This window comes from Scomber scombrus, chromosome 18 (assembly GCF_963691925.1).
Source record: "Scomber scombrus chromosome 18, fScoSco1.1, whole genome shotgun sequence".
NCBI classification, from domain to species: Eukaryota; Metazoa; Chordata; class Actinopteri; order Scombriformes; family Scombridae; genus Scomber; species Scomber scombrus.
The window spans coordinates 5,851,598-5,865,693 of NC_084987.1; the positions used below are offsets into that span (position 1 = coordinate 5,851,598).

General features: G+C 40.3%; 1 protein-coding gene across 1 annotated transcript in view; it reads right to left on the minus strand.

Annotated features, from left to right (window-relative positions):
- Nucleotides 1-14,096, minus strand: part of shank1 (SH3 and multiple ankyrin repeat domains 1) — a 65,876-nt gene that overhangs the window by 21,820 nt on the left and 29,960 nt on the right. The window contains exons 9-14 of the mRNA XM_062438246.1: nucleotides 13,647-13,713; nucleotides 13,194-13,363; nucleotides 11,184-11,305; nucleotides 10,486-10,634; nucleotides 8,150-8,263; nucleotides 7,062-7,137 (exon numbers count right to left, since the gene is read on the minus strand). Of these exons, the coding sequence (XP_062294230.1) occupies nucleotides 7,062-7,137; nucleotides 8,150-8,263; nucleotides 10,486-10,634; nucleotides 11,184-11,305; nucleotides 13,194-13,363; nucleotides 13,647-13,713 (698 nt within the window). The remainder of the gene's footprint in view (nucleotides 1-7,061; nucleotides 7,138-8,149; nucleotides 8,264-10,485; nucleotides 10,635-11,183; nucleotides 11,306-13,193; nucleotides 13,364-13,646; nucleotides 13,714-14,096) is intronic.

Below are 14,096 nucleotides of genomic sequence, written 5' to 3' on the forward strand. Positions count from 1 at the left end.
CTCTCCCTTCGCTCTCTCTCTCTCTCTCTCTCACCCTCTCGCCTCTCTCCCGCATCCGAGGACGATCACAGCTCTTGTCCTCTCTCTTCTCACATCTCTGCCTTTTTGTTTCCCTCCCTGCATGTCAGGCTATACTGCTGTGATTTTGTGTGTACAGTACGTGTGTGTGTGTGTGTGTGTGCATATGTGATGAGAGAGCGAGAGGGGGGGGGGGGGCATGAAAAAAAAGAGAGAGAGATGGGGTTGGGGGAGGAGGCAGGAGAGCAAATAATGTTGACAGAAGGTCCACATGATCGAGTGTTTATGTTTATCTGCATGTCTGTGTGATATGCACTGTACCGTGTGTGTGTATCTGATATAACTATGGTCAAAATCTGAACACACACACACACACACACTCCTTTCATCCATCTTCAAACAGTTTTCAGCCAAAAGTCAATGAGAAATACAAAATGGCATGTAAAAAAACCATCTGTTATGTCACAGCAGCATTTAGCAGGATATTCTGCTTCTCTCCTCCAAACTGTCTATTCACTCGTCCTTATTTGAACCACCGTCGGCCCAAAAAACGGTCTCATGTGGGACAGCAGAGCAGGAGCATGTACAGATTGTGTCCATAATCAGTGCATCTGTGGCAATGACAAAGGCATCTGACAAACTGTTTGTTTATCGCAGAAAATAAAGGGAGGTGGGGGAGTGTTTTGCAAGGTAGTTCTCAGCTAAACTTCTGGCTAAAGCTTAAACAGCAAAGGTGGAAGAGGAGATACACAAACTGTATGCTGTTCATCTCACAAGGTTATGCAAGTCTAAGGAAAACTGACAAATTACACATTCAGCAATTTGACATCACTCATATTTTCTGGATCAAACGTCACTTTCCTCATGGTATATTTTCAGGTTCCTTATTGTCTCTTTTTTCTTTTTCTTTTTTTAAATGTTTTCTATGTTGTTTGCCACAAGCTTACATGCAGTTAAGCAGTGGGTCTTCCTCCAGGGAACTGTCACAGCTTTAATATGAGCTTAAAGGTGAGCTATTATGTTCATTTCAGCTCTATGTTTTTATGCTCCTTTATCTTTATCTTCTTTTTTTTTACTCATATTTATACAGGCCATTTTAGCTCCTGCCTTTTCAAGCCTCCCCTACTGACGAGCCCATTCTGTTCTTATAGTCCAGCTTTCCACAAGTCTTGTTAAGTTACTGGTGATGCAAACCCAACTTTTCCTAACAAGCAGCACACCTCCAACAGGTAAACTGCTTGTTTAACTTTGCCCTGCTGTGCAGTGGAAAAACACTCACAGCATGTCAGCTCAACTCCAGTCATGGCTCAGCATGACTACTACCAAAACAATGGAAAAAACACCTTCATGTTAGCTGAGCAGAGCAGTGAACAATGTGGCACAATGTGCGTGGAGCAATTGACCATATAAAGAAATCTGTCACGAGCTGATGTCACCTCAGGCTGAAGGTAGAAAAAAAACATTGAAAACCAAGTGTTCAGAGCAGTCTGAAGCCTGTGCTTTTTGCTCACAGGGATTATACTTCCACATAGGATTACCTTATTATTTGCCACCTTGTCCATGTTTAATAAGAACATCCGACATTGTAACTTTATATATATATGACTGAAAATGAGATAAAGTGTAATAGGTCACCTTTAAAAGTAACATCAGCCTCAAGCAGCAAGTTAATCAATCAAACTTCTACTTATTTACATGAATTATAAACAGTTTACTGCACATTACGTTTGTTTTCATGCTGAACAATCTCCAAGTATAAAACATTTCTACAACACATAATCTCAGATAAATATGCAAAGTTACTTTAAAGCAGGGGTGTCAAACAAGTGGCCCGTGGACCAGAACTGGCCCGCCAAGGGGTCCAATCCAGCCCACTGGATAACATTGCAAAGTATGACAAGAATACAATTGTCTGAAAATAACCATTAATACATATTGTCACATTTAAACCATTCATATATTCAATACACAAAATATTGTCACTTATAGTAAAGTTATAAAATATATATAATATATTATTTGTAGGTTATTATGCAATGGTTTTACTGGTCCGGCCTACTTGAGATCAAATTGGGCTGCTGTGGAACCTTAAATTAAAATGATTTTGACACCCCTGCTTTAAAGTGTATTCAGCATCATCTTCAGAAGCTCCTAACAGTCCCTGCCTTCACTCATTTCTCAAGTCCTTCTAAGATCTTTTGTTATCAGGAATGGGGCCCCGATTTGTTGAGAATATGTCTCCCTATCTTTGTACTGTGTGTATCTCACCGACTATCTGGCTGATCTGAACCTGGCTGTTGAATACCTTAGTATCATGGTAAAAAAAAAGAAAAATGAAAAGGTGTGGAATATAAATATAGCTATTCAAGGAGGGAAAAAGGGCTGTGATGGGTTGGGGAGGCAGAGCAGAAAGGAGGAAAGGTGATTAAAAAAACATCTGAGGTGGACGAGCAGGGCAGACACACATAAAAGCTCTCCTTTTGTTTGTCATTTGTCATCTCCACTTCCCCAAATCATCATATCCCTCACTCTGTGATATGTTCTTGTTAATGTAATCACCACACTGCATTATCAAGTTAAAGCAGTTCATCTTGCTGACTGCCGGGTTTCAATCGTCACGCCTTGCTATCATGTCACGGCTTGTCCTGTATTATAAAACCCCAACATACAAAATAAATCCAGCTGTCAATAAACAGCAGTGGGTGTGACGGGAGGTGATGATCGGAGAGAAAGACTCTGTTCATTAGAGATGAACCAATATGTTGGGCTAATGTACAGTAAGGCATTCATCAAAAAAAATAATGGATAAAGCCCTCCAGTCTAAAATTCCTCCAAGAAAAAGCCCCAATGTATAGACTCATACAAACATAATCCCCCTCAGTCACTTATGACCAGCTAGAAGTATGTGGCTGTGTATTTATCTGCAGAGACGCAGCCCTCTGCCTGTATTTTCTTATTAATTTGCTGTGTCGGGACACTTCTAGGTGTCAGCCTTTAGGCAGTGGGTGTGCAGCTTCCAGCCAATAATAGTGCACAGCGTGTGAGGTCAGGACTGGTAGCGTAGTGACCAGATTATATCACTGTGTCCGTGTCTCTCCTCTGCTCCGCTCTGCTCTCTGTCTCTGTGTCATGGATGCATAAAGAGCTGCAGGTGTGTGTGTGTCTGTTTGACCGAGGGAGGGGCGGAGCTACACACACGCAGAGAGGAGGGAGGCCGAAGAGGACAGGATGATTCACGGCCTTCTTCTCACCATTTGCTGTCTAGCTCACTTGACCACCTCTCTCTCTCTCTTTCTATCTGCTGGTCAAGCCGGGGAGGAGGGAGGGGCCAACTTTGAATGTTGCATAATATACCTTTAAAATAAGACTATGCACATTTTGATGGAAGATTTAAGACGTTCTTCTTCTTACGAATGAAAAGTTGAATTCATAAGCAAAACAACAAAACAGGCACACACAGGTTTTGCTGCTATAGTCTCACTAATGGCCTAGTATGACTTGTAGTTTATGGTGGTTAACGTTAGCTAACTTTAGGTAAATACTGCCATAAATGGACATTACTGAGCCAGTTCACTGACTTCATTATTCTTCTCCACTTGTGCAAATGTGATTTTTATTGATAATTGTTACACGTGACCACTGTATGCAGTTCAACAAAAATTAGGTTCACTTTAAGTTTGTGAGAGCTGTTCTTTGGTCACCTTGCACACAGGAACTGTTCATTATCACTCTGCTTCATATTGAGATCTTGATTCACCCTGTTGAGATTTATTACAAGATAAGAGACATCTGTATTGTCGCAGGCATCCAAGAGCTACTCAGCAGCACAACCTTAGAAACACGTTCTTTTTATTAAATTGATTAGAAATGGAAAGAAATCTGTCTGTGAAATGTGTGAACCCCATTCAGCCCCATCAGACACATAATCACATGTTTATGTGTTAGCTTAAACTGGCAGAGTCAAAGATGTAGAAGGGCATTGGGATGATTGTGGTTTCACAGTGTTTCAATTGATCAAAAACTAATTATAAAATCACACATATAATCAGTGTGATCCTTCGACAGAGAGTTTTGCTTTTCCACGACTTAGATGCTGTTTCAGAGGTTTCTCTTCTCTTAGAGAAATGTTGGCTAATGGCAGTTTAAGCCAAAAAATGAATGTCGGTAAAATATTAGCCTTTAAATATTGATTTTCAGTCTGGCTTTGGTCTTCAAAGTGAGGGTGAAAGTGGGTTTAAAAGGGCAGAGGGCATCTTTCTTCCCACTTTCCTCAAACCAGCTTCTTTTTTTTCTTTTTACCCCATTCGGAAACTCAAAATATCTTTCTTCCTTCATCCGAGCTCTTCATCCCTCTCTCCAGCTCCCCTCTCCCTTTAGAGTGCCCTTCACTGTCTGACCTCCAGATGGAGACACCACAGGGGAGAGAGGGTGATAGAAAGAAAATTAAAAAAGTACAGGGGGGTTAGCGATACGGTGATGAATAGAAAAGCAAGGGAAAGGATGCAGGGATGGTCAAGTGATGTTTCCAAATATAGAGGGATGAAAAAAGAGGGATAGGTGAGACATTACATGTAGTGATAAAGGCTGTGGAAGTAGGCCCATGTGAGGGCGGCTCTGAGTCAGCCATGCTTTCCTTCCTGGCCAAACAAACTCAGTCTCGGGCTCCGTCTATGCTGCAGTACACCGCTTTAATTATCCATGATGTGTGTGTGTTTGTGTGCGTGTACAAACATGTGTATGTGAGTGTGCACGCCTGAGTGCGTCGCTTGCATGAAATGTCACCGTTGATGAAAAGCACATTAATAATATATGATACTGTGTGCATTTGTGAGAGAGAGAGAGAGAAACGCAGTTAGAGAGAGATAAAGGAACATGAAAAGGAAAACAAAGGGCAGACGTGAAAGAGAAAGTTGAGGAATGATAAAGAATGATGAAGAGGGTGAAAAAAAAGAGTGAAGGAGAGAGAAAGCAAGACTGGATTTCGTGTAAATAATACATGTGATTGATAATAGCTTCATTTCTATGTAAATAATTCTCTCTTTGCTCAGTCCAAGTCCTGGACACTGAAATGAGTTTGCCTCAAAGCGAAGCCGTGATCACCACGAAGGCATTAAAGGGAATGACATTATATTAGACTGAGTTAATGAGGAGATGTCACACACACAAAGTCAATACAAGAGAGGTTTTCCGGTATCGTGTGTCAACAGATCATCTCCAAAGAAAATACAGCAAAGTGTCAGCACAAGTCTTCTGCAGGGTTTATTTACAAAAAGCTGAAAGGGAACTTTGTTCTGGTAATGTTCCCCATATCTATTTCAGCTTTATCTGCCAAGTATAATACGATTTTAAAAGAGACATAACATGCTTTTTGTGATTTTCTGTCCTTTATATAATCTTATAATGTCAGATGTACTGTATATGTTAAACAGAGTCAAAGTAACATGAGGTGAACGTATATAAAACTGCTCCGTTAAAGTCAAAAATATGAGTTTCAGCCTGCTCTGTGCAATGCATTTGCAAAGTTACCTCTACTCAGATAGTTGTCACTATGGTTGTTGCAAAAGTTGTGAATCAACTTTTGTATTTCGGATCGAATTCAGACTCAAATATGTGCAGATGCATTTCAGAATTCTATATTTTAAGATAAAAATGTGAAAAAGAAGAAATTCGGACTACCATTGTTTGTTTGTGTAAATGCCAGAACTGGAGAAAGAACTGTTTTAGACAGAGGCTGAACTGAGTGGCTGCATATAATGCCAGTATAAGATTAATAAGGAGTTTTTTTAATTGTAAATTATGCTAAGTTATTCCAGTACAGCCCCAGTATATATAAATATAGACCTGAAAATGTACATGATATGTCTTCTTTAAGTATGTATATAACCAGATGCTGTAAGTGGATGACTGTCTGTATCAACACAAAAAAGCACGACTATGTTAAAAGTTAAAGATCACAGCTGTTGTTCTGAGATTATTTGTGGCTCATCCAACGGTGCAGTATTATATATGCATTGATTCAGTTTATAAAGTTCATCAAGTGATTTCATATCATCCGAAACTTAAGTATGTATCTAAATTAGTCATCAGAAAATACAGAAGAGAAGAGGAGAGTAAACTTTATTGTCCCTAAAGGGAAAATGCGTCACAGTGCTACAGTCCATTGCTTCACATAGATCTCAAGGTCTAAAAGTACAACCACCATGAAAGGCACATTCAACCCAACTAAAAACTGCAACCTGGCAACGCAGCTCTACACCTCGGAGCTTACAGACAAAAGTCTCTCTGTCTGTTCTGGTTAAATTCAGCAAAACCAACTAGTCAAAACACAGCTGGTAAACCTGTGCCTTGAGGACGACTCCGGTATGAAAGCAGGCGGATCAGCTTCTAGACCCGAGGCGGTGAACTCTCACACATCGTCATCGTATCGCATGAATCACTCACAACACATCGAATCAAAGTACCACCGCAACTTATGAATCACCACGTGAATCATCTTATCTGGATACAGTGTTGTTAGCATACAAACAGATCCTCTGCCAGCATGTGCTGTTTGTCTAAACACTGGTGCAGTCAGGTCATTATAAAAAGGTTGTCGCTTCGAATTTCCATACCCGCTGGGAAGACGGATGAGTTACATCATGCTCTTTAGCAAGGTATTTAACCCCTTGTTGCCTCAGCTGCTTGATGCCTGAGAGTAGAAAGCATTGCTAGTCCTGACTGACTGTGAGGCGCAGCAATGATTTGAATGTCAAGCTGCTCTTTTCTTTACCGTTATTGTGTCCTAACAGGGCACTCAAGCTTATGTGTCCAAATTCCTCTTCTATCAACGTAAGTGCCCCAAAGTGCTCTTGTATTCAGCTCAAATACCCCCTCTGGTAGGTGACCTTACCCTAAATGACCCCTGCCATTAACTATGTGAGCTGAATCAGTGCCCTGTATTCATTTTTTCTCTGGCCAATCTGTGCATACCACGGCTTATTTGGATAAAATTGGCAGTTTTTCAGTTTAATGTGGATCAGGGACGGCCAGCGGCAAGCTCTTACCTGGGAGCGTCAAAGCTGTCGTAGGATCCCACAGTGTAATGGCGAAACAGCCTTTTGGCTCTTTCTCCACGGCTCTCTGAAACACAGAATCAGGACATCAGAGTTCCTCTACCTGCAGTTTATTACATATATAAGCAATGATTATTATGCAGCAGGTACTGTTCCATAACTTAAACTTTCATTCATTTACATTTATCTATTAAAATTCATTTGATTATATAATAACTCAAATGGATCCTACATCTAAATGTGAGACACATATACAAATTAGTGCATCAATTAGTCAATTTACAGACTGAATAAAAAGTGAGATGAAAATTGACTGTTATTTGTAAAAAATAATAATAATAATAATAATAAAATAAATCATAATTGTATCTGGTTCTGGCCTATCAAATATGAGATCTTTTATTTTACTATTTATCAGACAAAACAATTCATTTGAAGATGTTATTTTCAAGTTTTTTGAGAGCATTTTCATTATTTTTGGGAAAAACAATCACAATGGAAATATTCAAGACACCCTCCAGACATAAAATACTGTGATTGGAATAATAATACAAAAAAAAGTTCAATTACAGTAGTTAGTACCTTAGAAATGCTTATAAGGACACCTACTCCTTCTATGTCATTCAAAACTATGTAAATATATTCCATTTAATTTCTACATCACACTTGTGTAAGTTGAATACTCTACCATAATTGGCTCCAAACTAGTTGTTATGTCACAAATCATGATCACAGATATACATCCTCCACTCTTTATTTATGTTGAGCATAGATAAACTTTCCTCCTCCATCATTCTGCACAGCGAGGCTCAAATATCACAGTGAAGTAACAATTAACAAAACACATATTTGAGTGGAGGTGTGCTTTAATAATTTGTTGTAGACATAATGCTTATCGTGCTAAATCCATCACACAACTTTTATATATTTAAATACAATAATATAGTAGTTAATTGCCTTTAATCTACACAGAAGTGATGCTGTATTCAGGATGAGTACTGTGTGTGTGTGTGTGTGTGTGTGTGTGTGTGTGTGTGTGTGTGTGTGTGTGTGTGTGTGTGTGTGTGTGCGGTGATCACCTGATCGGTTCTCTTGGCTTCGAAGCATCACTTCCTCCACACAGTCAGAGGGGAACCAGCCTGTGCGACCTCTGACCGTTCCCTCCCAGTAGCCGCCCTCGCCGACACTCAACACTACAGGAGAGGGGGATGAGGGGGAGGGGGGGAGGGAGTGCAGGAAAGAGCAGCATGTCAGGAAAAAGCAACTCAACACGCACCAACACACACACACACAGACACACACACACACATACACACAAACACACATACACAGACACCAATGAGAAATGAACACACGTAAGAAGACGACAACATTGTACAGACAGAAAAGAAATAATGCAGATACACACACACACATACACACACACACACACACACACAGACATGCAAACCTCCTACATACTCACCAAGACATACATACCTGGCGACACCTTAGACTCACTCACAAACACACACATATTCATACCTGCAGACATTGAATACAAACATATATAGAGACCTTACACACATGTTAGGACATGACGATTATACACACTGATCTGAAGGCACTTGGCTTGGATCTCCTTTACCTCTTTTACACCTGGTGTTAACATGCATCACCTGCCATGTTTGAGTGTGTCAGTGTTTTAAAAGGTAATACTTTGGTGCTGTCAATCAAGGATAAGGCTGGCAATTTTCTACATTTTTCTTACTGTCTTACTGATCTCATGTGCAGAGCCAAACTAGCAATGAATTGATCTACTTACAAGTATTATGTGTGTGTGTGTGTGTCCAAAGTCTGATATATCTTATTCCTCTTTGCATGTCTCAAAACTATTAACAACTGGTCAATGAGCCACATTGTTGCACTGGGTGACGTGTTTCTTTAATACGAAGAGTTTGGTCATGTTTGTTTAGAGATGGCTCCAAAGACTCATAACAGTGATCACGTTTTCAGTGCAAAGTCAAGAGGTTGTGATATGTAGCACAACAAGCTAGCAAAGCGCTATAAATGGAACAAACTCCCTTACACAGAACTACTCTCTGGAGACTGAAAACGTGATCGCTGTTATGAGTCTTTGGAGCCATTTCTGAAAAAACTACTGTGTCTCTTATGTCATCCTCTAATTCCTATTTCTTTCTATTTTCCATCCAAACATTTCCAAATATGCTGGCTATATTCTTTTCTGTTGCTTCCTTTTATTTGCTGATTAAAGGAGCCGTGGATGTCCTGTGTATCACTTAAACTCAGCTAAAAGTCTGACTGTTACTTAATCTTCACAATGACGTTTTTTTGTCGTTTTTTTGCAACAACAGAGGTCTACAGCACAGAGGAATAAGATATATTGGGTTTTCATCATTGGTTTGGCTCTGCACATGTGCAAAACATAGAAAATCTCCAGTCAAATCCTTTAAAAGATTTACTAAAGATAAAGTTTGTAGGCTAGAACTCCATTCATCTGTAGTTTTGTTGGGATTCCTCAACATCTCCAGGCTGAATATGAGACCCACTTATTTATTTATTGCTGTTGTTTCTCTGCCCTGAATGACTGAATCTCATCGGCATCGTCCTCATAAAACTCGAAGGCTGAAAACATGCACAGAAAAGTCATACCAAAGTTAAAAGGAGGGTAAATATTAGATTTAAATGAGCTAGATATGAACATGTTTGGTAACACGTTTGCCTTAACACTTTGATAAACCGACGGAGTAAAGCAGCTGTGTTTGTTCTGGATAACAGTGTTAACGACGTCAGCGTGGTCACTGGATACTTGCCAGTGTAATACTAGTTAATGTCAGGTTGATAAAATAAATGTTACTGAGGTGGAGCATCTGGCTTTGTGTCTATAAAAGACTTTATCGGTTAGCTCAATCGTGTTAGCTTAAAAGCTGATAATTAAATCTCAGCGCTGAAATTGTTAAACCCCCGTGGTCAGCATCTCACATATTATAGGGAAGAATTTCAGGCTATGCCAAATACCCCAAAAGAGATTAATGCACATGTAACCTGTTGTAACATTTATGTATTTTATATGTGTGTGTAAATGTGTGTAAATATGCATGTGAGTGTGTTGTGTAAATGCCCTTCAACACACCTTTAGAGAAGGCTTAAAAGAGCAAAAAAATTCAAGTCATGTTAGTACCAGGTGTAAAAAAACATCACCAACACTGACTCCCAAACACACAGACACTTTGAAATCTCATGGAAGACAAAATGCAGAAAAAGCTCCAGTACACACACACACACACACACACACACACACACACACACACACACACACACACACACACACATACACACACACACACACACACACATACACACACACACACTCACTCACTCTATCATTCCATTAAAATGCACATAATATATTCACCTTTGACCCTGTCTCCCTTATTGAAACTGATTTCTCTCTCGCCCTGGGCAGAGTGAGATCGAGTAGCTACAAAGACTCGTCCTGGGACGGCACTGTAGAGGCGTCTCCGCTGCCCGGCAGTTTGTACAGTAGTGGTGGCAGGGGCCGGCCTGTGTGGGAGATGGCAGAAGGTGGAGTTAGTTTTAAGTTCAAACTCTTCCCTCTTCCCTCTCTCTTAAACTTGCAGCTTCAGACTTAACATTTTCCAAAAAAGAAGCACAACACAGTCCTGTTTTGGCAAATTAAATGGTTTAATTTATGACCTTTGCAGCTCTTACATACACAGAACAGATGTTACAATCTCCTAATCAACTGGAATATAACTTATTATTAATCACACTTTGATTATATTAATTTATAGGTTTTTGTTTAAGCAAATCAAAGATTATTTGAGATATTTTATATCTACTAAATCTTTAAAACTAGATATTCCTCGCTGTAAATTTAGGTAATATAACACAAAAACATTTGAGTTGCATTTTAAGATCTGAGAAGAAGAAAAAAGACAGAAAACAAGCATTTTAAGGCTTCTTAAAGGACCTACAGACAAGCACCAAAGCACTTATCTAATTGAATTCTGCACTTGTTAAAAAAAAAGCGAACGAGAGGTTCATCTTCAGCAGCAGCTTATATTTCCAAAGTCTGTCTTTGCCACTCACCCCTGTCTCCGGCTCTGCCTGCTGCGGTCCTCCTTGTCTCCGATCCTCCCTCGGGACGGGGAGCGCGTCCTCGCCCCTCTGGGACTGCTGGAGCTCCGCAGAGTACCTGTATGCTTATATCCCTGAGAGAGACACAGAGGGAGAAACATATTTCATGATAGATATTAATGTGTTACAGCAGGTCAGTACACAGTTTATGTCACTTCTATTTCGCCTTTTAGAGATATTCTCATTTGAATTCATGAGTATGTTTATTATTACAGCTACATAAAACATTCTGTGTATAATATAGCTGTGCATATTGTTTCCACCACTTGAACCAACCCTAACCCTTGTTTTTGGTTATTATTACTTTCTGTATTATGTCAGTTTTGACCATTTTCTCTTTTTCTATGTATTTGTTGTCAGTTCATCGTTGTGGAAGTGATTTCCTCTGACTTGCATATCTATAATTCATTATAAAAACTCTCCTAATGACTACTGACAGTGCTCTTAAGAGCCCAGTTATGTTTACAAATAGAAAACAACAGCATTTATAAAACATGACATTAACTTGCATGCCCAAATGTCTCATGATGAATTAATTAATACATGATATATGTTTATGAGCTGTCACTCAACATGATATCTTAACTGACTGGGATTAGCAGCTGTCTTGATAAATCTGGTTGAGTCCTGTAGGATGAGAGACATGCTGTGATTTGTGCAAATGGTCGGACTCGTCTCCTCTTACAATGGACTGCGTGTGACGTGTACAGACTACCTGATAGAGGCATAGGTAAGTAAACAATAACCTTATTTAACCCTCCTGTTGTCCTCGAGTCAAGGAAGGAAGGGAGGAAGAAGGAAGAGAGGAAAAAGGAAGGGAAGGAGGGAGGAAGGGAGGAAGGGAGGAAGAAGGAAGGAAAGGAGGGAGGAAAGGAAAGAAGGAAGGGAGGACGGAAAGGGAGGAAGGACGAAGGGGAGGAAGGAAGGGGGAAGGTAGAGGGGAGGAAAGAAAGAAAGAAGGAGGGAGGGAGGAAAGAATGAAGGGAGGAAAGAATGAAGGAAGGGGGAAGGTAGGGGGAGGAAAGAAAGAAAGAAGGAGGGAGGGAGGAATGAAGGAAGGGGGAAGGTAGGGGGGACGAAAGAAAGAAAGAAGGAGGGAGGGAGGCAGGAAGGAAGGACAGAAGGAAGGAAGAAAAGGGGATGGAGGAAGGAAAGAAGGAAGGGAGGAAAGAGAGAAGGAAGGAGGGAGGAAGGACAGACGGAAGGAAGGATGGGAGGAAAGGGAGAAGAATGGAGTAAAGAAGGAACAGTCAAAACAGACGGGGTCAATTTGACCCGGGAGGACGACACGAAGGTTAAACAGGTAGTAAGGGTAAGGATCTGGTGAAGGGTTTATATACGCTTGTCCTGAAGTAGACGGCAGAATTGAATGTTTTCACTTTTACTATAACTCTTTTTTCCTCGACTGAGCTTCAATAAATGTTCCTGCGTAAGACATCCTGGTCTCCTGACAAGTTCTGCACTTTGAGTTCTCCATCAGTTCTTTTACAATTACGTAGACAACAGAAATGCACAAACCACAAGAGGACGTCTAGTGGACTGAAAAGTGGATAAAAAACTTCCAAAACAGACACATTATGCATAGAAACATAGAAAGCATTGCATCACATTAGCAACAACTTGGACAATTTGGTAGAAAGGCCCTTTAAAAAACTATTTCTAAACCTAAATGTTGCCCACACACACTCAATTGGACCGATTGTGAATTCCATCAACAATCAATGAGCAGTTTGTACTTATAAATCAGTTAGCAGAGGTCATGTATATATGTGTAAATCAGTAATATGTGTAGGTGTTAATGTGGGGTTTTAAATGCTTAGGTAAAGAAAACTCCTACTACTAAATGGACCTTCATGTGAGCATCATATTATGAGACTGTTTTGGCTATTTAATTATCTACAGCAGTATGTATTTGGCAGTGTGTCTCCTCTGAGTCACTTTAGCACCTTGTCAAACACACACCTGCACTGATACGATGTTGGTGGTCGGAGCGTTGGGCACCGCCATCCACTCCGGCAGGTTCATGCTGCTGTCACTGTTGGCCCGGAGGAAGGGATGAGGGTGGGGTATTGCCAGCGTCCGGGCGCTCTCCCGCCTCTGAGGGGCATATTTTGGAGACTCAACGAAGGGAACTGGGAGGTGAGAGGAAACAGGAAGGACAGTGAGGTGAGTGAGTTATCACTGCTCTTATTTTACACATCCTGTAATTCCTATTTCTTTCTATTTTCCATCCAAACATTTCCAAATATGCTGGCTATATTCTTTTCTGTTTCTTCCTTTTATTTGCTGATTTAAGGAGCCGTGGATGTCCTGTGTATTATTTAAACTCAGCAAAAAGTCTAACTTTGACTGTTAGTTAAAATTACACATCTTCAAACTGGCGTGAACATTTCAGACCAGACCTCAGCTACTTACCAACATCTGTATCCCGGTGATTTTTGATTATTTCGCCCAGCTCAAAATGGCCAGACATTACAGCCACCTGTTGAAGACACACACACACACACACACACACACATTTCAATATATACAGTACATGGAAACCTTTTGGATACAGTCATATAGCAAATGAGTGCATAAAATACAAGGGTGCTTTCTAAATCTATTGTGTGCTTTTACTGAAGCGTTATGCTTGTGTATATTTTAAGTAAATGGACTGTACTTATATAGCGCCTTTCTAGTCTTTACGACCACACAAAGCGCTTGATTTCATTCACCCATTCACACACATTCATACACTGATGGCAGGAGCTACCAACCTGCACATCAGGGGAACTCGCATTCATACAGCAACGGGAGCAATTTGGGGTTAAGTGTCTTGCCCAAGGACACACCGACATGTGGACTTGAGGAGCCAGGAATCGA